The sequence below is a fragment of the Pituophis catenifer genome, unplaced genomic scaffold (genome assembly GCF_029215685.1).
Source record: "Pituophis catenifer annectens isolate HBS135680 unplaced genomic scaffold, rPitCat1.0.hap2 SCAF_14, whole genome shotgun sequence".
Classification (NCBI taxonomy): Eukaryota; Metazoa; Chordata; class Lepidosauria; order Squamata; family Colubridae; genus Pituophis; species Pituophis catenifer.
The window spans coordinates 16,228,270-16,252,894 of NW_027256894.1; the positions used below are offsets into that span (position 1 = coordinate 16,228,270).

At 39.4% G+C, this 24,625-nt stretch overlaps 2 protein-coding genes across 2 annotated transcripts in view; one reads left to right on the forward strand and one right to left on the reverse strand.

Annotated features, from left to right (window-relative positions):
- FGF7 (fibroblast growth factor 7) overlaps window positions 1–22,515 on the reverse strand; it is a 28,185-nt gene extending 5,670 nt beyond the window's left edge. Inside the window, exons 1-2 of the mRNA XM_070953700.1 lie at window positions 22,398–22,515; window positions 21,211–21,833 (exon numbers count right to left, since the gene is read on the reverse strand). Of these exons, the coding sequence (XP_070809801.1) occupies window positions 21,211–21,496 (286 nt within the window). The 5' untranslated portion in view covers window positions 21,497–21,833; window positions 22,398–22,515. The remainder of the gene's footprint in view (window positions 1–21,210; window positions 21,834–22,397) is intronic.
- Window positions 1–24,625, forward strand: part of FAM227B (family with sequence similarity 227 member B) — an 86,786-nt gene that overhangs the window by 25,248 nt on the left and 36,913 nt on the right. The gene's annotated exons all lie outside the window — the stretch shown is intronic.

Consider the following 24,625-nt stretch of genomic DNA (forward strand, 5'->3'; position numbering starts at 1 on the left):
TAAACACAATAGAATTAGTGATAGTTTCATAATATTAGGCATTGCTCAGATTCCAAAGAATTGTGCTAACATTCAAATATTTCTCAATAGCATATGTATTTACATATATACATACATATGAGCCTGTACATTGCATATGCTAAGCAATTTATATATAGCATCTTGGGGAGGGCGGTCTTCAGATTTTTAAAACCACTTGAGGCAGCGCAAATCTTAAATGCAACTTTAAGCTCTTTGAAACTTGGTGATGACTTATCATATAACCATTTGAATAAATATGAATAAGGAATGAGGAGGTTGATGCTGTTCTAAATGCGTTTGCTTATAGTTTAATGAAAGATGCTTAAGATGGATCATCTTGTTGCATGATTCATTTTCAGGATGCTATTCATTTAGTGTTAAAAGAGTTTTTAAAAAGTGTACATGTGGCTTTCATTTCAGTATTTAGATAAGACTCTAAGCGCACCAAAGGAGTATTCTATGCAGATATCTTCACAGATTATAAGGATGCCATTATTCTTTGAATACAGAATACTTCTAGGTGTAGTCAGTTTAGTTTCTTTTTTAGTGTAATTTTATGCCTTAAGTGTTTTACCAAAGATTCGATGTTTGCAATATACCTTTTATACAGCTAAAGTAGAAACAAGGGGTCTTTGGTGCTCTCTGAGCTTAACTAGGTAACATCATCATTGCTAGTAAAGAGTGGGGTTTGTTCTCTGTTTATATTTTAGTAGTTTGCTCTGGTTACATTAGAATATAAATTGAGAGCAAACCCCAGTTTTTAATAGCACTGATGATGTTACCTAGTTTGGTAATGAAACGTCTACAAGGAAACAGCCAAGCTCAGAGAGCACCAAGGACCTTTCATTTCAACCCTGAGCTACAAATAACCTCCTTTATTGGTAAAGTAGAAACAGCCTGACAAAAAGGGCACTGTTGTTGAGGTATTCCGATATATTTTTACTGATTTCCACACAGACATAGACATTCATACACAAAATACGTTTGGCAATTCACTCTATCTTTCCTTGAAGTGAAAGGCTGTTCTGGATATACAATGCCTATAACTATCTTAGAAGTACATTGGAAACTATCCTAACACAGGTCTGGCAATCATTAATTCTATTCTATATAACATTTCTAAAAAGTAATGTGATACAAAGTTAGTAATATTACTGTCCAATATACTGGCTAATTTCCAACATTCTCTCCTTATGTGTCATAGAGCCCTTAATTCTATCAGTTTCCAGGACATATTCAAAAATCCTTCCTTCCTTCCTTCCTTCCTTCCTTCCTTCCTTCCTTCCTTCCCTTCCCTTCCCTTCCCTTCCCTTCCCTTCCCTTCCCTTCCCTTCCCTTCCCTTCCCTTCCCTTCCCTTCCCTTCTCCCTTCCCTTCCCTTCCCTTCGCTTGACATTCTAACAAATTTAAAAACAATTGTTCCAGGCCTGCCTGCTTTAAGAAATGGCAATAATATAGACCCATTGCTGTTCAGAATTGCCATGTTCAATAATTCTACGGTATTCTGTCTCTTTAAACACGAGAATCTTTATCATGTCCTTGAAATCTCGAATGAGATATCCCATGGTGTGTTTATGGTAGACAGGATGGGCAGCAACCAGAGCAACCAAACTGTAGAAAACCAGTTTATTTGCTATGCAGTTGTATTGCGGCTGCACCAAGTGAAACTAAAATGCAGCTCTAAAGGAGTCAGCATAAAATTCCCCATAATGCAGAAGGATTGACTAAGCACTGCTTGTCAACAGTAATGCAAATGAGTCCTCAGCATAACAATTATTCTCCTTTACACAAACATTAGATCATACAGCTTGGTGTTCTTTAATCACAGCTCAGAATTCCCAGCAGATAAAGTCAGCTTTTATCTGACTTCATGTTTTGGGAATTGCACTGGCCAGTTACTTTTCAGGATGCTTCGTTGATGTCTACGCTCCAATAAGACAAAGTATTATCATTTTCCATCAATTTCCATATTTTATTGCTTCCAGAAAGAAGAAGCAAACAAATGTGGCTACAGAGCAAGTTAAGCTTTGTGCAAGAAATCCAAAGTACCATACAATCCTTGACTTAACAAAGTTCGTTTAGTGACCGTTCGAAGTTATAATAGCATTGAAAAAGAAGTGATTTATGATAGTTTTTCATGATGGTTGCAGCATCCCCACGGTCACTTAACAACTGAGGCAAGGAAGGTCATAAAATGGGGAAAGCTCACTTAATAACTGTTTTACTTAGCAACAAAAATGTTGGACTCAGTTGTGGTCGTAAGTTGAGGAGTATACTTGTAAAAAGACTCTTCCCATCCTGCTTACAATCTTTTTGGACTATTGCCTTCCGGCAGAAGATACAGAACAATTAAAACTCGGACCACACATTTTCTGAATAGTTTTTATCCCAGAGCTATAATTGCACTCAACAATGAATTCAAGGGCCACCATCAGTGAGCTGTTGGACAGCATGACTTGGTCTGTTGTGTGGATGTTTGGGTCGTTTAGGGGTGGGGAATTTGTGGTGGGTGGGTAGGTGTTTGTGGATTGTTATGTGGGTTGGACCTGGTCTTTGGGTGTTAAGTGAATTTCGTTGTATGGCTATACTGTGTGTGTGTGTGTGTGTGTGTGTGTGTGTGTATATATATATATATATATATATATGTGTGTGTGTGTGTGTGTGTGTGTGTGTGTCTTTTTCTTTTTTCATAGGCTTTTATGTGCATATTCTTTCTAGCCAGGTTCCACGAGAACAACTTAGCTTACATAGGTGGAACCTGGCTAGAAAGAATATGCATATATATATATATATATATATATATATATATATATATATATATATATATATATATATATACAATGACAATAAAGTTATTATTATTAACTTGTATTTCAGTGATGCTGCAGAGTGCAGACCTATCTCAAACAGTAGATGATAATTAGCACCCTAGACTAGTAAAGGTTATACTTTAATATAAGGAAAAATACCTTATTGCCATATAGAACAGCAATATAGTTTGAAAATTTGAGCGAGGGAATATTTAGAAGTGTTTAGAAATAAAGTTGCAAGTTATAGTGATCATGAGGTTAATAAACATATTGAAGCTGCCTTCTACTGGCCTAATAGACACATTGTGCCAAGTTATCGTTTCTTTAACAATGGCTTATTGAATGCAATATAATTCAGTGGATTTGCATCAGAGGGTCATGGTTTAAACCATGGTTTAAAATTATGGTGAGGGAATTCTTACAGTGCAATAAGTCAGAATGACCCAGCTCACATTTTTGGCTTGCACAATGTGCGAACCCAATCAGTGAGTTAAATCTGTGGTTTATCTCGCACTGGTGGCTGTGTGGATGTCCCAGAATTTGCTTTAGATTATGATGTTAGAACTGAATATGGAATTTTCTCCAGATCAAAGTGAACATGAATGGCCTTGGCTTCACGTAGGTTGCAAAAAGCTCTCTCTCTCTCTCTCTCTCTGTTCGTGTAAGTTTGTGTTTGGTGGGTGTGCATGCACATGTCTTCATGTGAGCGTTGACTTCCTCTGACTGCCTGGATAACTGCAGTTTTCTTGGCAAGATTTCAGAACTGGTTTGCCACTGCTTTCTTTCTGGCCTGGTGCATTAACGCTGCACCATATTGCAGTGGTGAAATTCAAAAATTTTCCCTACCGGTTCTGTGGGTGTGTGTTGGTGGGCATGGCTTGGTCATGTGACTGGGTGGGCATGGCTTGGTGGTCATGTGATCAGGGAAAATGAACTATCACACAAAAATAACACAAAAGCTACACAACTGACTCATACACAATGCAAAAGCAGCTGGACTTCACACAAAATGGCCCCTGCAACAAGCAGGAACCTCACAGAGTCACAGAGAGTTCAAAAACAAACTATCACACTTTGCACAAAAATACCGGTTCAGGCAATAGGTAGTAAAAAATGCTTTAAAAAGTAAAAGAAAAGTTCCGATGATCGTGCGGCACAGCTGATTGTCGGAACCTTTTTTTTTTACTTTTTTTAAAAAACATTTTTTACTACCTATTCGCACGAACTGGTAGTAAAAAAATGCTTTAAAAAAAGTTAAAAAAAAAGGTCCGATGATCAGCTGTGCCCCGCGATCGTGGGAACTTTTTTTTTTTACTTTTTAAAGCATTTTTTTACTACCAGTTCGGGCGAACCAGTAGCATTTTTACTACCGGTTCGGGCGAACCGGCCCAAACCGATAGCATTTCACCCCTACCATATTGGCTTTCTATGTCAATGAACATTTCATCACGATTGTTATCTTGTGTTATACTAGGTTTAAAAAAACACACACACAATAAAATAAATGCATCGCGGAATATTTTAGGACTATGATAACTGCTGAAACTCTTTTACCTAGAAGCTAACATAATTGTAACTGACATTCCTGAATATTGTACTAACCAAGGACTGCGAAGAAGTTAGAAAACCTCTGGTTATGATATTAGCAGGCATCAATCTCCTTTTCCTAAAGCATCAAATCAACCCCTGAGGGGCAGGCATTGGGGAACAGCTGTTCTCCAAACCGAAAAGCAGCAGAAAATAGTCTATTAAATTACATGTAGATTTAATGCCGAGAACACAAGCAACAATTTCCCCCAGCCTGGCAGCATGTGTTTCCAGCTGTCTTGAGCTATACGGCATTTCCTCGTGTCTCTGATTTTCTAACCACTTTGATTTCACTCGCACAGACTTGAAGAGTGGAGATCACATGTGGTGACCTCGGACAACAGCAACTTTCATCACCTTAAAGCTGACAGAAGCCCTCCAGTTGGTCAAGTACCTCTGCCTGACGTAGAAAGGCAGCAAAAGGAAACTGGTTTTGAAATGTGTAACGGCCAGGAAAACATTGGGAAGTAGACGGAATATGTAGCTGAAAGATGACAGAATCAGACGTTGCTAATGAGCTTCTGCAGAAGAGATCTGCAGAGCAAAATATTTCCCATAAAAATAGTAGCAAGAGCATGTAGACCAGAGGTCCTCAAACTTTTTAAACAGGAGGCCAATTCACCGTCCCTCAGACTGTTGGGGGGCCTGGACCAGCTGGGTGGGCGTGGCTAGGTGGGCATGTGACTGGGTGGGCATGGCTAGGTAGTCATGTGACTAGGTAAGCATGGCCAATTTAGCAGTCCATTAAACAATACACACAAATTAAACTTTAATTTGTTATGCTCCAGGGGGTGGAAAGCAGGTTAGTGAAGGGATGTGGCTGCCTTGGGTGTGTGTGTGTGTGAAGGACTTTTGTTTGTGTGTATCTCCCTCCCTCCCTCTTTGGAGGCTGGGGTGGGTAACATCATCAGTGTACACATCATCATCATCATCATCATCATCATCACACTGATGATGTTACCTAGTTTGGGTAACAAAACATCTGCAAGAAAACCAAGCTCAGAGACCACCAAGGCCCCCTCATTTCAAACCTGAGCTACAAATATTCTCCTTTATTGATACCCAGCATGCCTTATCACCGGTCTGGTTGGATAGAGCTCTTGAGAATGTCAGTCAACAAAGTTTTGGTGGCCATGTGTTCCCATGTCTGAGATAAAATGGTTGTAAAGATCACAGTTTATAAATAGACATATACGAAAAACTGCAGAGTCCTAGAAACACCACACGATTTAAAAAAAAAAAAAACCCAGTGTTTTAGTTCAGATCAGAGCTTAGCACAGTTTTGCTAAAACAAAAGTGACATCTGGTGTTTAACCAATTAAAACCTGTACAAATACCTCAGCATTCTGTTTTTACTACTCTGGATTATGTTCAGTACTAGCCTACCTATATCTGCTTGGGATTGAACACTAAAACATCATAAATATGCAGAGGCAGGCTGCAAATTCCATTGGAAGCTAGAGGGGGTTTAAATTCCTTTTAAAACAAATGTATGCTAACTTTATTTCCAAATCAAAATTTGCCAACAACTACTTAACATTGACTAGCTGCTATAAATAACATTTAAATCAAGCAAGAGAGCAAATTCTTGCTTGTTATTTAGAAGCATTTGGGGCAATAAAATAGGCTTAACACATATGGAAGCCTTGCCAGGTGTAAGGCAGGTGAGAGGTGGATTGCACGCCCTTACATATCATCTCCTGAAGATGGATGGTTAATCAGCAATTGGCGAGAGTGATTTTAAGCTAAAAACTGGAAAGGCTTCCGTAGCTACTTAGAACTCGATTTTTGAGAGTGATTTGGATTAAAACAACAACTACTGTGTATTGAGAAAATCCCAAATGCTACCTCCGAGGTATTTCTCATTACAACTTGAAAATATTAGCAAACTGCAAAATATCAGAAGTTAGAGTAGAGTAGAATAGAGTATAGTACAGTACAGTACAGTAGAGTAGAGTAGAATATTTCATTTGGCCAAGTGTGATTAGACACACAAGGAATTTGTGTCCAGTGCGGAAGCACTCAGTGTACATGCAAAATAGCTCTGAAATAGTATTGCTAAATAGCATGTTTACAATTTATGAAATTAATTTCCTACTTGCTATGGTGAGAGCAAGATCTATATGCCTTTACTGGAACCACTCGGCTTCTAAAGGCTCCCCAACATACTGGACTGTTCTACATGTATTTGTATGGATCCTGGTTGTGGGTGCAATAATTAACAACTAAAAGCCTCACACAACCAGGAACTATATAAATACAAGCTGTAGAACAGCCCAGTGCACATATTCCGGTGAGAGAGAAAGACGTTCCCTGATTATGGGATCCAGAACAAGCCCATAATAATTTCAATTTATCACGTAAAGCAGTAGGTAATTATTGTAAATTCTTGTAAAAGGTTGGGATCCCTTCCAATGTATGCATTTTTGCATACATTTACATTTTGCATAATGTCAAGCGGCGGGGAAATCGGGAGATTCAGGCAGCTCAAATGAATATAAAGGTTTATTCCAAGCTTAAACTCTCTACAAAAATCTGAGCTACTAACGACCAAGGGAAATGAGCAGGAATTAAGGTATTCAAGGCGGGCTGGACTTAGATCTCTTGTGGGCGTGAAGGGACTCATGACTTATGACATGTTTGACCCCTCCCTCGGACTCTGCTTGGTCATCTCCTACATATATGGTTTAATGGGATGTCTGGAAGGGAGAAAATTATAACAAAATTCCTAAAACATTGTGCTGGGAGTAATATAGAGTTACATAACTTAGTTTGCATGACTTGGGCGCTTGCAAAAAAGAAAGAAAGAAAGAAAGTTTCGAGTTACTTTGGCTCCATCATTCATTCCTCCAGGAGCTTTTCTTTTTGTTTGGTATCTAATCACATTGCTTTGCAAAATACAGGCAGAGGAAAAGAAAGTAAACAACAGTAATTGTTGCAGCCTAGCAATTACAACATTTTTCTAAGTAGGTCTTCCAAGTTTCATCTTTCTTTCCAATTTGCATACAAATGGCTGCCTGGGGGCACAACTCAGCCTCTTAATAACAGTCGCAAAGGCAGGAGACCGGACTCCCCCGTGAACAGGGCTACAAGCAGCCTGTTCAAAATGGAAGCGTAGCCTCGGCATCGGATGGCTGACTCTGAGCCAACGCTGGAGTGTCAGTTTTCCTCAATCTGATGATCTTCAGATGTGTTGGAGAAGGCAACTCTTATAATTCCCAGACTGCGTGCTGTAGGTATAAGCGTATCAAGTATGAACTTCAGCTGGCACCTGTATTCAATAGATTGCGATGAACTTTCTGACTAATGCAGACCACCAACCACTTTGGCGAGATAATGGATGTGTTTTCTGTGTTCGCAGAATGAGGAAGCGTTGGAGAATGCATCTCTTGGCGATCCTTCGATCTATTCTCCATTACTCACCACCACAGCAACACTACAACTTCCTTCCTTTATGGGAGCTGCAAGGCTTAAAAAAACGCACCTCCCCTCTTTTGTCAGCATCTCTAGAGAGATTTGCAAAAAAAAATTCAGTGTGCTGCAAGAACTGTTCCTCCTCCTCCTCCTCCTCCTCCTTCTTCTTCTTAATTCTTCTTCTTCTTCTTCTTCCGCTGGAACTACACGATCAGGGGATTAATTCTGTTGCTGTTTCCCAGGAAAAAAAAATGCTTGCAGCTGGACTGGGCTGACCTCCATTAGTGAGAGCTTCAGAGCTGGGTTATATCTGCTGAGTCTGCCCCAAAGCCCTAATCCTAATTATGCATTAACCCTAATTACACACACCACATTACTTCCCACGCTGTACAGGAAATTATCTGATTTTAGGGGAAGTGGACTCTCTCTCTATATATATATACACACACACACACACCATATTTTTCGGAGTATAAGATGCACCTTTTTCCCCCTAAAAGGGAGTGAAAATTTTGGTGCGGCTTATACACCGAATGTAGCCCCGCCCACCCACTGGCCTCCACCCTTTGGCCTTTGCCTCACAGCAGTTACCTCCTTGCAAGCAAACAGCAAGAAAAAACAGCTCCTTTCAGCTTCAGCACAGCCTAATTAGCACAAGTTGATTGGATTGGCCTCCCGACTCTCAGCTGTTTTGCTCTCAGCTGTTTTGCTTGGGCCTCTGCTGCTTGCTACAAGGAGGTAAATTGCTGGAGCAGATTTTTTTTTTCCTTGTGCTAATCAAGTTATGCTGAAAATGAAAATGAAAGTAAAGCAGGCTGTTTGCTGTTTGCTGTTTGCTGCAAGGAGGCAAAATTGCTGGGAGGCAGATTTCTTTTTCTTCTTTTCCTCACCAAAAAAGGTAGATGCATCTTATACTCTGAAAAATACAGTATATTTTTCCCCTAATAAATTTTCCCCAGTGTATCCTTATTTTTTGGTAAGCATTTAAAATGTCGTCCTGATTCTCCTCTGCTATACTGTCCTTGTCCTGTTCAACAAAGTGCAGGGACTTTCCTCCTGGTCACCACGAATGCCTCCAACTCTTTTATTCTTTCCCCGTCACCCCTCTTTCTAGTGCTCAAGCCCTTTGATTATTCACACAGACTTCTTAAAGGGTTTTCTGGACTGTTCAAAGCTGATGAAGGCATTCAAGTGATGAAGAGGGACCAGAGTTTCCAGCTGGAGGTTCTTCAGAATGAACCTACGTCTGACTGATAACAGCAGGTTTTTACATCAACATGGCCATTATAGGCAGGGGTGAAATGCTCCCGGTTTGGACTGGATCACCCGATCCGGTAGTGATGGCGGCGGGTGGTTCCAAGAACCAGTAGCAAAAATCCCTGCGGCTCCCACCACCACCACCATGCCCAGCTGAGCCGCACGATCATCAGAGGCTTTTTTTTTTTTACTTTTAAAAGCATTTTTTCTACAACCTCTTCCGCCGAAAAAATGCTTTTAAAAGTAAAAAAAAAAAAAGCCTCTGATGATTGTGCGGCTCAGCTGGGATCGTCAGAGGCTTTTCAAAGCATTTTTTTTCTGCAACCTCTTTTATACACTCTTGTACAAGCATTCTAAGTTAGGTATTTTGTGCTGTCTTAAACTTGCACCTTTAAAAACTTACTTTCTATAATCTTCCTGATTATTCTTATATTACTTACATTTTTTTCCTGACCCTGTTTGATATCAGAGGGTGTTAAAGAGGTATGAAAACATGAATTAAATTCAGTGTTATTAGGAATGAATCAATTTCCAGCATATTTATTCACTTTTGAGTCATGCCTGCAACTTTTCATTGTGTTTCCCCCTCTGATTTCTTAGTCTATCATTCTTTAGCTATATTACAATAAAAGACATACAGGTTTAGCTGGTTATGTTGTATAGAATTTTAAATACGTTTCAGCTTATGATGTAAATGATTGAAGATGATATATATTCTAAAGAGTTCATATTTTATGATTAAATATCTCATAATTAAAAATAGGGATCAAGGAAAGGAAGGTTAGATTTGGGCTAGTTTTGTTTTGGATTCAACTTGGAATTTGGAGCAATTCTGTTCACTAAACTTTTCATAAAGGCAGCCCATCAGATAACCAGATCTGGAGCCTGGTTATGTAAGGTGATCACAGCACCCTGAATTCTACCTGGAAAATGAATGCAACATCTAAAATAACAATATTACCTCATTATATCAGGATACTTCCATGTTTGTCTGGTGGATTCTGCATTAGTTAGATTCTGGATGTTGTTTACGTAAGACTGCATGTTACAGTAGTTGAAACAGGAGGTAAATGAGGCATGAGTGACGGTGAGCAGGCCATCCCAATCCAGGAAAGGCCACAGGAACACAGAAGATGCAGCCAAATAAAATCTATCCTAACCGCAACTACTATCTGCTCCTTGAAGCAGGAGCTGTGATTCTAGGAGAGTTCCCAAATTGTGAGCTACCTTTGAGCAGGAGAATACAACCCCAATTCAAAGTCAAAGATGGAATTTTCCTGGAATCATTTGGGTTGCGGCTACGAACCCAAAACCACTGAGATTGTATAGGTTCTCCTGCTTGAGCAGGGAGCTGGACTAGAAGATCTCCAAGGTCCCTTCCAGATTCTATTCTATTCTATTCTATTCTATTCTATTCTATTCTATTCTATTCTATTCTATTCTATTCTATTCTATTCTATTCTATTCTATTCTATTCTATTCTATTCTCTATTCTCTATTCTCTACTCTACTCTACTCTACTCTACTCTACTCTACTCTCTGTCTAAAATCCGTTCCTCCCCATCCTGACCCTGAGAGCCTCCAGGTATTGGGTTTAAGGACATTATCAATACCTAAGCTCAGCTATTCTTAAATCTCAGATTTTATGGAAGAAAGCAGAATCATCGGTTGATCTAGAATTTAGGAAACTAAACTGCTCGTTGGTAGTATTTCCGAAAGGTTACATGAAGTAGCCATTGTATCGCTAATCAAACTTTCCACATGCGGCCTCACCCCCTGCGTTTCTCCCGAATCAGTAAAGTTAAATTTTCTATCTTGTTTCGTTTTTGTATACTGCCTTGAATGGGCTTTGCTTATTTGGAACACCAAGTTACCAAAAAAATAAAAATAAAAATGAGTGCAGGATTTGTTTTCTTCCAATAATGTTTTCAAGCATTTCGCATTTTGAAAAGGGTAGAAGTGTAAGGGAATCGAATTTGAAAGCCTGTCTGACTGGCATTTTGCCTAACAGAAAACAGGCAGGTATTATTCAGAAATTGCTTCCAGTATTTTGTGGAGTTTTCCAATTAACGAATTAAAAAAAAAAGGACAACAGTTACTGAATAGAATTTTAAAAGGTGATATTCATGCAAAATATGTTTTTTTCTGCAGCCTGAGAAAGCAAAGAGCCTTTTTTCTTTTGTGGGAAAACAGCTGGAGATGTTTTGCCAGAAAGAAAGAAATATTCTGCGAGGTGCTGTGACATGCCAATTCTATGACATAAATCACCCAGAGCTGATTAAATATTTGTATGGAAAAAAAATTTTTTTGGGGTGGCAGAGGCTTAAAGATGATTATAAAATCAGTGAAATCAAGAGGCAAAAATAAAAGGAGGCCAAGTGATGATATTAGAAGTGGAGAGTCACTCCTAATATAAGGAGAATAATGGTTTTGAAGGGAATTGTTTTGGTGAGGGAACTGAGAAAAGGCATGCCAAAGATTTGAGTCTGAGTTCTTGACAACAACAATAAGAGATACCCAATATCTGTTTTGTAGAAGGTTTAGTTTTAAAATCCAACCAACTAAATCTGGAAAATATCCAAAGGTACACCCATACTCTTTATAGCTGTAGAATAGTTGGCAAAATTGACAACTCTTAAGACTTGCGGGCTGAGGAATTCTGGGAGTTGAAGTCCACAAGTCATAAATTTCGAGTTTGGAGACCCCTGGTATAGAACACACTGAGACCTCTCCATGACCGAGACCCACTGCTTTTTTTTGTATCAGTGTGGCTGCGAAGAGCACAGCTCAAATTTCTTATTGAATGTTTGTGGCAGAAGCCTCGGAAGGGTGGATTGAATTACTGCATCCTTTGGCTACCCTAATCATGCCTTTTATGCCAGCACCACCCACATATTTTAGTCTACTGTCTGCCTGTGAAACTTAGAAGAGAATGGTGGTTTGGGATGCTGTCCATTGAAGGAATTCTTGAATTCATTATCATGGTTTATGGTGGTACAGAAGTGGATTTACTCCAATATAATAATAGTTTCTTTTCTCTAATCCACAGACTGATTCACTTAAAGGTTCTCCCCATTACAGTGTTTCCCTGAAAATAAGACCCTGTCTTATATTTTTTTTGAACCCTGAAATAAGTGCTGCACTTTTTGAGACCTGCTGGACTAGTAAAGGTCTTCAGAGCTTATTGTTTTCAACAAAAAGGGTAGATTATCTTTCCACAAAAATATGCAGAAAAAAGTTCACAAAAGATGAAATACAAGTAGAAGGTAATCCAGTTAAATCAGTATTTTATACTATTTTGTTGTAGCAGTATAAAAGCCTCAGGAATCTAGAATCTAATAATAATCTAATCTAATAATAGTAGATAAACAGTGACAAAATAAAACTATAACCTGCCATGAAAAATTACCAGTTGTAATCTAATATATATTCGTACTAAACAAAACCTCAATCAACAGGCCTTAAGAAAAACCACCAACACAACAAAACAAAGATCTTGCAAATCTGTCAGATGCTTAAAGAGAGAAATGTTTTTGTCTCAATGGGAAATTATGATGTAAATAGAGTTATTCTATTATTAGTGTCTTTGCCTCCTGTAATGGGTCTAAAAGGAAGAGAGCTCTTTTGAATAACACAAGAACTGATCCAGGGTAGTGGCCCTCAATCTTTCAGGCACCAGGGATTGGTTCCATGGAGAGAGATTTTTCCGTGGACCAGAGGGGTGATGGTTTCGTGTGCTGCCTGCATCCCGTGGCTGAAGCTTTGTTTGTTTGCACGGCCCAGTTTTTGTGCCAGTCCACGGATTGGGGGTTGGGGACCCCTGATCCAGGCAGAAACAGTCTTTTGATATAGTACATAGCTTTCATGTCATAAAGAGATCTAAAGTTTAAACCAATACCTTTAATTGTGCCAGAAGAAATTGGCTGGCTGGTCAGTTATCCCAACCTCTATTGTTGGGATGGAGCTACCTTATGCTTTCCAGAAATAAGCAATATCACTTTCCATTCTCTGAAATCTCTGCCCTTTCAAGGACTGCCTTATGTAGACTACATTCGAGGTCTCCATTTCAAAGACTATGAAAGTATGAATTAGCATGGAAGCACTATCTCTTTATAGCCTGCGTAGCAATCAGTGGTGGATTGCTACCGGTTCGCCCCGGATCGGGCGAACCGGTGGCAGCGGCGGCAGGACTCAGGAGGCTCCGTCCACCCGCCTGGACACTTCTGCCCATGCGCAGAAGCGTGTGTGAGCGCATGTACGCGCATGAGCAAATTGGTAGCAACGGGATTTGGAACCCACCCCTGGTAGCAATACTTTTTTTGTTGTTTCATAATTTTCCTAAGAAGGAGAGAAACTCCTTTATTATTACTATTATTATCTGAAATGTGCCTATTAATTTGAATGTAACAGGGTTATTTATACCAGTCAAAGATCTTGGCCCAATGTAATTAAAAAGCTGGTTAAGCAATATTGAGCCAAAGGAACAGACGATGTTCAGGATGCTGCACTGGTGATAGTTAAGTCTGTTATAGTTAAGCTACAGTATTTTTTAAAGTTGATTTCATATATTTAGGAACATAACAAATCCGTAAGACATACTGAATTCATTCTTGATTTGTTTGCCGCCTTATGAATTCTGTGTGCTGTTGTCAGCCATACCTCTGAATATCCATTTCCAAAATTTCAACATCGTTTGTTACCCGGAAGATTTCCCATGCGTACCAATGATGAAAATGGCATTATAAACCATCATAGGCCAACTGTATGACAGCTACGGTTAGCGTCTAGTATCTTTTTAAAAAAAGTTAAACTGCTAATTTCTTAGGAACAGTTTATCTTTTTTCCAGTTCTATGATTTTAATATTTTGTGATATGTTAGATGAAAGAAAAAATAGCTAGAGCCTTATGTTCAACCAAGAAATCCTCTGTTTATGTTATGTAAAAAACTGGTCATCACGTAGTGATGCAAACTATTCTACCTCATCTCTCCATCTCTCCATCTTTAACATGTGAATGCTAGCATTGACCTACCATACAGAGCTAATGCCATGCTTTTGTTCATGGTGTGTGCCTTCAAGTCAGTATTGACTTCTGAGAGTGACTGCCTGCACCAGTCCCTGCCATTTTCCTATTAACCAATTAGCCATCAACTGATCAACCTCTCATATATTAATTTTTACTCTGAGATCACTCAGCTATTTTTGGATTCAGAAACAAGCAGTGACAACCTAGGACGTATGAGGGGATACTTCTAGAAGATTTTTTTTTTTTTTGTCTAACGCACTATGGCTTTTTAAAACTGATTAATACCCTTTAATTGAAAAGGAGAGTGTAAAACAGAAAGAAAAGGGGAGAAAAAACCATGAAGAGGTCAAGACTTTGTCCCAAATCTATTTTGAGGCAGATGTCTTCCTTGGGAGTGTTTCTTGGCTGTTAGTTCTCAAGTTGAAGAGCAGTGATTTATGTCAACCACAGAGTGATTTTTTTCAGGCTGTTGGTGGCCTGGTCAATCATTATTCATTATGATGAATAATGCCCAAGAGGACGTTAGTAAAAATAAATGTCCTTATTGGTGCCAGTCAGAATTAGATATCGCAGACATTTAAGCTGTTTATCACTCTCTATTTTTTTTTTCCTTCTATTTTCTCCAGGATATTAAATAGCAGCCTGGAATTATATCTTAAACGTCAAATGTAACTTTAAGAAAACAAATGGGGTTTTTCCCCACCCTATTGCTAAATGAAAGCTTGGAAGAGACCTATGTGTCACCAACTCCTATGAAATTTACGCTCTTGCTGTCCAGTTTGAGAGCTGTTTATTACTATCCGATGGTTGCACGGATTTCTTTGTACTCGTTCCCAGAGTGAAAGCCTATGGTAAACCAGGTTCTCAGGAGACCCGATCATGGATTTTAATGAATTCTACGAGATTGAAGTTAGTATATTTATCGGATGGGGTTTGGTAGCATTTCCACTCCATTCAAGCCCTCCCCGCTGGATGGAGGCATCTTCTGGGTTTAAGCAGAAATTGCAGCAAAGCCCCAAAGGACAATCCATCATAACCCTGGCAAGTGGGAAGGTTCTTCTTGCCAGAAAAAAAAAAAAAAATTCCAAACCCCATCCGATAAATATGCTACTTGGCTGACCTACATGGCTCTATGGCCTAATAAAATCCATGCAAATTTGAGCAATGCTGGAACCAAAGCATCTCCCGGGAGAGCAATGCTGCAGGCTGTGTGTGGCGCTGCAGTGCTCTGTCCCCAAAAGGTAGCTGGAGCTATGCGTTCTTACGCAAGATCCCACACCCTCCTGGCTTCTCTCTGAAGGCCATTATGAGGCTGAGTTGTTATGTTAGCTACAGTTATGTGCCAAAGTTTATAGTAGTGGGTAAATCTAGATCCAAGGCTAAGTTTTCTCTGGACCCCTAAGTGTTCAGAAATTCTTCATGGCATAAAGGCAATTGCAATAGATTTCTGCAAATCTGAACACACTGTCCGTATATGCGCAATAGTTTACAGCAGGGACCTCCAGATTTGGCAACTTTAAGACCGGGGAATTTAAGACATGCTGGCGGGGGAATTCTGGGTGTTGAAGTCCTCAAGTTTTCAAGTTGCCACATTTGGAGACCTCCAGTTTACAGATTAAAAATAAGAAAACTGACTAAGATAGAAGCCAAAGTTTGACCAGCCATTCAGTCAGTGCTTCATAACTTCATATTTGATAATGGTTAAGACCGCTAGAAACCAGGAGGCTGTGAGTTCTAGTCCCGCCTTAGCTATGAAAGGCAGCTGGGTGACCTTGGGCCAGTCACCCTCTTTCAACTCAGTACTTGTTCCAAAGTATTCCAGGTATACTTTTGCGATGACCTTTGGGATGGGATTAAAAATAAATTTTATTTGATGAACTCTCCCATGCAGATCACTGTTTTATAAACCATCATCTATTGTGAACCACTACTTCAGTGTCAATTAAACTTGTCAGCTGATCATTTGTGTTGATCTGAGGGTTCTATTTTGCAGAATTTATCAGTTTTCAGGTGGTTCTTGCAGAGATTATATATATGTATATATGTATATGTATATATATATATACACATTAAATGCCTTCGTTACTTTACATTCCTGGTCAATCAATCAAAACTTTACTATATTTTCAGTGGGCTGGCTGTGTCCCAGCTTGGTAGATTATCATTTGTGCAGGCATCGTAACCACATATGTTACGTGTCAGGTTGTGTATATGATTCCTGATTGACTAGGATCTCATGTCTCTCATTAACAAAAATTATACTAGCAATTATGTTTTAAATGGCTTTTTGAAATATTGTAAAATGGAGCAAGACTGCTCCTTTCAAACCTTAACAATATCCATATTAAAAATGGAGCTTGTGAAAATTGAATGCGATACAACTGTGGCTTAGTTATGTCAAATATTTTATATATATATTTTTCTCATTGTTTAAAAGAATACAAAACATTAGAATCAAGTATATATAATCAAATGCAGAGCACTGTCATTTCATTCTATATGATGATGTCATTTGCTCTTCTATTATTTTCTCATAGGATTGCATTTTTCTGTAATTTATGAGGGTTGAAGTAAACACCCACTTTGTATAATGGAGAAAGACAAGGATATGTAGAATATATATTATTAGGACATCAAAGGAGTATAATAATTACTGAAAGAGATGTGCATTTTAGACATTCTTCTTTTAGCAGCAAGCACTGATGATTCTTTTCAATTTCAGACATTCTAAGTTAGAAAAGATTGGCTAAGGTCTGCTATTTATTTTGTGCAGTACCTAAGTGTATGTGATAAAGGTTCCTCTTAGGCACACATTTTATACATTAATGGTTCAACTATGCATTTTTATGTGGGTGCGAAATCCAAAATGCACAACTTTGTTATGGATAAATACCATCCTGTTCTGTATTCCTACAATTTGCTTTATACCAGTCTAACTGAAAACAGAAACCTCCCACATGTTTCCAGCTTTAGGGATCTGTCACTTTAATCATGAGAAAACCCAGGCCTGTTGATAGCAATGATGTCACACTTTCAGCCTCTGTTCATTTAAAGCACACGGTTGAAGCAGACAAATTGGTTTTGGTATATTGCTCTGGATGCCTTAACAAGACATTCAACAGGACCTTCGCCCAGGATATTGGCTAGACTAGCTTACAATATTAGAAAATAAACATTCATTTGAAAATACAAGAAATGGTCAGGTTGAGTTCCCTTTCAAGGGCTGATTTTTTAAAGAGGAAGCCCAATGGATATGTTATAATTCAGATGTTGAGTGAAGGGAAATAAAAGTTGACGTTGGTAGCACTTTTTGTAGACCTGTTTGTACACAGAGCCTTCTGAGTTGTGGGACCTTCCATTAGCCTTATAGGAATCTCTGGGCAGCTGTGTGGACAAGACTTGGAATAGAGGTGTTCAACCTTGGCACCTTTAAGAGTTGTGGACTTCAACTCCCAGAATTCCCCATAATGGCTGAGGAATTCTGGGAGTTGAAGTCCACAACTCTTAAAGTTGCCATGGTTGGACACCCCCAACTTAGAGGAAATAAGCAAGTGAATGATTTTAAGTGAGAGTAGAAAATATATCTGGTCCATCCAGCAATAAGAGAGGAAACAGGTTTGTTTTGAAATCTATACTTCCAGGACCGTGGGAACCTCTCAGATAGGGCAGCACTGCTAATGACATATTAACGTCACTTCAACTTGTTATCCTCATGATATATTAAAGTTATAGTTTCCAGGATTTCCAGCAAAAACGGGCAGTGGGAATGCTGGAATCAGTAATCCCAAATCCTTGGCAGAGAATCAAATTGTAGCTGCATTAATACAACCCACCTCCAACCACTTACTTCCAAAAACTTGCCAAGAAAACTGCAGGAATATGTCCAGGTGGTGGCCAGGAGTCAACAGTGACTCAAAAGCATTTAAATAGGAGATTCTAGCTAAGACCTTATTCATAGGGTGGACTTTAAGGAGGAGTTTGAGAGACAGAAAGCTGAAGCAGCTGAAGTTTAACAGAGCAGGCATGAGAAATTAGGAAAGGACACACCTAGACAAGGGAGTGAGTCTTTGTATATATGTATAGGTCAAGGAAAGCTCTGAGTGTAAAAGTTATGTAAGGTATTTTTAGATTTAAATAAAGACACGGACAAGGAGGCTGTGTAGTGATAATGGCATCTCGTATGATAATAATGAGATTCTTGATAATTCTCATTCTGAAACCTCATTCAATTGCCTCATTCTGAACAATGAAGCAACTGAATGATTTGGGTTGTAGAATAGAAATAAAATAAACTTTGATGATTAAATAGTCTACAAGTAATTGCAGTAGTGAAGATACCGGATAGATCTTGATTATCTATCAAGAAAATAAAACTTTAAAAAAAAAATCTGGTTTTACTGAGATACATATCTACCCTATGGATACTCCGTTGACCAAAGAAAAGAAGTCCGATCCTCCGAAAGGGCGGCCTTTATTTCTATTAATTATTAATCCCAGTGGAACCATGAACACCAGAGTAGGAATCACATGACACCCTCTATAGTGGGATACATTTAATGCCCCTGGAGATGAAACCTAGGGTGTCTTTGTCCAGAGAGATGAAGAGAGGCTATTCAAGAAGGCGGCTGTCTTAGTGGAAAGCGATGTTCATTATCTGAGCAGAAAAAAGTAAGTTAAGGGGCTTGTCGCTCCATTGCTTTTCTACACTGTCCTTATTTCAGGAATAAGGTTGAGATTATACATATGTGTACACACACACACACACACACACACACACACACACACAGACAATATGTTTTGGAACACCAAAAGGGGAGAGTCTTAAGATAGGATTCAGGGTAGGAGCTGAGAGAGCAGAGACAATATTAAGCCCACATCCTTTTCCAGGAATAATATTGGAATACCAATATTGTACAGACGTTTGTTTGTAACTATGGAGTCCCTGAAATGTTAATAATAGAGTGGTAGACTAAGAGGTATAGTTTGGGTTAGGTTTGGGAGACGGAGTAGAGTGGGGAGCCAGGGGTGGGATGCAGCTGAGAAGCATCACTCTTATCTCTTACTTCACACTCTTATCAATTGTACATTATTCGATTCTCTTCTCACACTTGTAACCTCATATTACCCAAAAATCAACTAGATTTCAGTGAATTAAAATGAAATTATAAATTGACAACAACCGAAAAGTCCGTACCAGATTAGTCCCACCAAAGGAGGGCATTCAAACCCAGGATCCAGTTTCACCATTCAGAATTCCAGCTCATGTCAAATCTTCATGCAGGTAAAGATTTTTTGGCTAGTTTCATTAGTGGGGAGCAGCCCCTCCCATCCCCATCTCTCTGTCTCTCTCCCTCACAGTCTCCCTCTTTATGTCCTTCAGAGGGACTTTAAAGTTTTTGGAATTCTGGATTCAAAACACTGGTTTTGGATATGAGACTTTGGCACCGCTGTGATTGATCCAGTACTATGTTAATCAACTTATTTTAATGAATATTATCCTAAAGTTGGAGGGGTAGAGTCTTCCCTTTTGATCTAATCCTGGACTTATTTTTACAATAATGTATGTTTTAACTATATGGCAAGATACAACGGAGAGTAATAATAAAAACTTTACAAAGTAAATACGGCTGAAGCAAATACAGTTCTGTTGACTTCAGACTGATATACATACCAGCACACCTTCATGTATATTATGTTTGTGACGTATTACACAATAAGTTGTTAATTCTGGTCATTTTATTCTGCAATTGATCTGTTGGCTTCCTTAATTTCAATTTTTTAAGCCGTATAAAAAGACTCAGTTATTTTAGGAGTGCACACTTTTTTAAAAGAGCCATATGATCCTACCAAGGGCTTACTTGACCCACAGAGATTGAAGTAAAGTATATTTTGTATCATTATTGGTCACTATGAGGTGCTAGAAATCCATCTAAAGAAACAGGAGGTAAATAGTGAAGAAATAAAATATGATAATAGCTTTTTTTCAATATTGCAGGAATTGAGGAACGAAAATAGAGATACAAGTTGTGTTACTTTTATGTATTTTGATATGGCAAAGCAGGCAGGGGGTTTCCAGAAGGGCTGAATAAAAATGGCTTATTTTGGTTTTAGATTCTTATATTAAGATTTTATCTATTCCTAGTAACTGATTCCAGGTAGTAATGACCTGAACTAATATAAGAATCAGTTTTAAAAGAAAGGTATGTTATAGACTGTTATAAATTGTGCCCGATGGCATAATTTTTTAGATGCAGAACTGCATAGAGTATACTTTTGACTCACCCAACATTAAATATAAATAAAAGAATTACTGATCTATGCTTCCCTTGTACACTTTTCCTTTACGTTCATTTTATATAAACTTTCCCAAGTCTGGCATAAAACTATTAATATTAGCAAGACACTAAAGGTGCATTTCAGGATTTTCTTACCAGTATAACATCATAAATCAGATTTATAACATGACTCATACAATTAGTACTTACAAATAAAAAAAAAGGAATGGAAATTGGACTTAAAAGATTCATTTATCAGTTCTCTTGTAGATTTTAAAATAACGTTCAGCTATGGAAAAAAAATGTTGATTGTCAAAAAAGCATTGCATTTTTATTATATTCACGGACCATTTCAGTTTAATAAACTATCAGGATAATTTTTTTTTGCAATATGTAGTTTATCATGACCTCTTCCCCTCTTTAAATTTGACTTGTGGTCAAGTGTTGATACGTCTGTTTAGAAAGTCTAGACCAATATCTATAGGGAGCTTGTATTTCAACCCTAAAATCCCATCCGAGCAGTACAATTCGAGACATAATACATAACAGCCTTAATTCACTTGTTATATTGGGCTTTCTCTGCTAATAGTTACCATCTGCAAGTAATACATTAGCAGGTCTGTAACATAGTGGAAACATATTATTTAAAACGATGCCTTTTAAATAAATCAGGACCAAATGCCCTTGTCATACGATTCATAGGAAAATGCTTAATTGCTAGCGTGGCCCAATATCTTCTATCCTCATCGTTTACTTCGCCCAGAGCGACTATTACGACGGCCTGAGTTTTCAGTCCACATTGCAGGAAAGGGGGGTACTTACTGTAGTTGCTGTTAAGATCTCGTCCTCCTTTGATTTTGCCCCTTTTGTCGATCTTGACGTACCACTGAGTTCGGCAGAACAGCCTTCTGACTCTCAAGTCCCCCCCTTCCATATAATCGTAGCTTCTAGTATGTCGCTCCGGGGAGGAACAGTTCACATTCGTAGCCATTTGCTCTGGGTTCATGTCATTGCAAGCTAAGGATAGAGCGCCCACCAGGAAGATAATGTAAAAATAGGATCTGTAGAACAAAGTTGGCAGGCTCCATGTCAATATCCATTTGTGCATTATAGTGCAGTGTTCTGGGTGCTCACGAACAACATAATGAAAAAAATCCGTCTTCAGTAGCTCAGCGTTCCTTGGTCATTGACCTGTCCTGTGTTTTTCCCTGGATTTGTAAAGTGACTTAACCAGCAACTGTGCTTCCTCTTGCAAACAAACAAACAAGCAAAAAAACAAACAAAGAAAGAAACCCAGAAAACAACAAAACTTCTTTTCAAATATCGGTTCTATTATAGAGAATCGGCCCTTTAAATATCCTCTGTCCGGGATTTCCTTCAAAGAAACAGGTTGCAGTACCCTCGGCTGCTGTAACTTCCTTCGCTACTCGTGTTCGCTGCTCGTGCTGAAAGCAAAAGATCTATCAGGGAATCGGTACGCATAAATAGTTATGGTCATTACATAAGCAATGAATAAAACAGTAAGAAGGCAAACAAATGTTTATGCAGACACGTTAGCCATGGTCTGGGACGCCACGATAGCCTCTTCAACGTCGCTAGCCCCTGTTCGGCTCGCTTCTCCTTTTGCACTTCTCCGTGTGTCTTACAATTCAGCTTAGTTGCCAGACCTTTAGATGCAGAAAGCCACACTTCAACCCCCCCCCCCAATCATTTGATTGCGTCTTATTACGTTAGGAAATTCTCACAGGCTCGCTCCTGTAACCCAGTTGTAATTATCAGGAGAACTGAATAACATTTCTCCTTATTTTTACTCACTCCACACTCAATGCACACACACACACACACACACACACAGAGAGAGAGAGAGAGAGAGAGAGAAATTTATTACTGCTGGCTCCTAAGAAACTATCAGGAGTGTTACCTCCGATATTACAGAATGGTGAGGATGGGAAACTGTTAGCAGCTAAGAGCAATCTTGGGAGAAGTTTCAAAGAAGACGGATGACTTACTTGCTCCTGTTGATAACAGCCGGACACACAAGTATTCCATTTCTGCTGTTTGCCTTTTGCAACATGAGAGGCTCTCTACTGTAGCTCCAAACTTTCCTAGCTCAGAGAAGACTGCGACGGGATCATAATTGTTTCCATAAATCAACATGCGCAAGAGGGTGTGTGCCTATACACTTGTGTGTGTGTGTGTGGTGTTTATGCGCGCGAGACAGAGAGCGAGTGAGCGAGAGAGGGAGAGTGAATGTGTTGTCTTTAGCTTATTTAGAATTAAATTTTTTTTTTTAAAAAAAAGGAAAACCTTTGCTGACCTCTCTTGGAAGCAATTAGGACATAACCAGTCAGCTGTCAGTGGAATACATGGACGAAAATTGAATGCTCTGTGGAATCCTGTAGTCATCAGAGGGAGCTCTGATCGTGGTTGATGCCATGGGTCTCAAATCTTCTAGAATCCTGAATCCTTTGATTCCTAAATACCAACACTATCTTACTGTTCTTGACTATTTATTTAGTAAAGCACGATCCTTTCCTGAAGCAGATGCATGTTTTTCTCCAACCTGATGACTGCACTTCACTTTCTTTCATAGTGGCTGATTCAACTAATATTCTGACCTCCCCCCTCCTGTAAATTGTACACGTTGGCTATTAAAGCCTAAAAGGCAAGACTTAAACTGGCCTATGTTGGTCAGCTTTGGCCACTGTCAGTCCTGGCCATCATTTGGTAAAGGAATAAAGTGAGAACAGCAAACGTATTAAAATGAGTCCCTGTGCTTCCTCGTTCAATATCTTGGCATTGCACGTCATAGTCCACCTTGAATTAAATTGTTTTGCAAAGTTTTCATGGCATGAAACTGGTGTCAACTTCAAATCAAATCAAAGTGGGTTAGTTAGTTAGGATCATGAGAGCTGGATTATAGTCAGAATTGGAGTCAGTGCAAACAAGATGGATTTCTCTGGATTATCTGTCATTTTTACCAATAATTTGTCATCTATCAGTCAATGCCTACCAGAGGTATCAATCAATGGTGGGTTTCAATTTTTTTTACTACCGGTTCTGTGGGTGTGGCTTGGTGGGCATGGCAGGGGAAGGATACTGTAAATTCTCCATTCCCTCCCCAATCCAGGGGAAAGTTATTCCAAAATCCTCATTTCCTCCGATCAGCTGGGACTTGGGAGGCAGAGAATAGATGGGGGCGGGGCCAGTCAGAATTTTTACTACCGGTTCTCCGAACTACTCAACATTTCCGCTACTGGTTCTCCAGAACTGGTCAGAACCTGCTGAAACCCACCTCTGGTATCAATATAGGAATGAATACGTGATTGAGAATCAAAAGTAAATCTGGGCAGTTTTAAAAGTAGCACAGCAGCTAGCCATAGCAGTCAATAATGCCCGCTGATTTGGCTCCTGATTTCTTTGTGGCCAATATTGTTTGCTTATTAAATATTAAAATAAATTAATATTGAAAGATGCCCAACAATTTTAAAAAACATGTTTTGGGGGGTTTTATTAGGGAGTATGGAGAGGATGTTTTAAAATATTCTATGGTCTGAAATGTAAATACAGTTGACCCCAGAATGAGTGCAGAGAAAAGCTGTTTATTTATTTAAACAAAAATACATGCACTATATCCCATGACATCTATGCCTCTCCAGCCAACAGATCAGGGTCTTCTGGAGTAGTACACTTCTTTTACCTATCATACCTTTCAAGATCTCAAAGCGATGGCAAATCTAGCCGGTCACGGCTGTCTTTAGAAGAGCGCTTGACGGCCGTGACCGGGAGGATTTTTCATCAGGTTCGCCTGATTCGCCAGTTGCGTCCCTTTCTGGATCGGGACTCCTTATGCACGGTCACTCATGCCCTAGTCCCTTCCCGCCTGGACTACTGCAATGCTCTCTACATGGGGCTCCCTTTGAGGTGCACCCGGAGGCTCCAACTGGCGCAGAGTGCGGCCGTGCAGGTGGTTATGGGAGCGACATGGCGTTCCCATGTAACACCTCTCCTGCGCGAGCTGCACTGGTTCCCAGTGGTCTTCCGTGTGCGCTTCAAGGTCTTGGTTACCACCTTTAGAGCGCTCCATGGCTTAGGACCTGGTTACTTACGGGACCGCCTGCTGCCACCAGTAGCCTCCCACTGGCCGGTACGCTCTCATAGAGAGGGGCTTCTCTGGGTGCCGTCGGCCAAACAATGTCGACTGGCAGCCTCCAGGGGGAGAGCCTTCTCTGTGGGG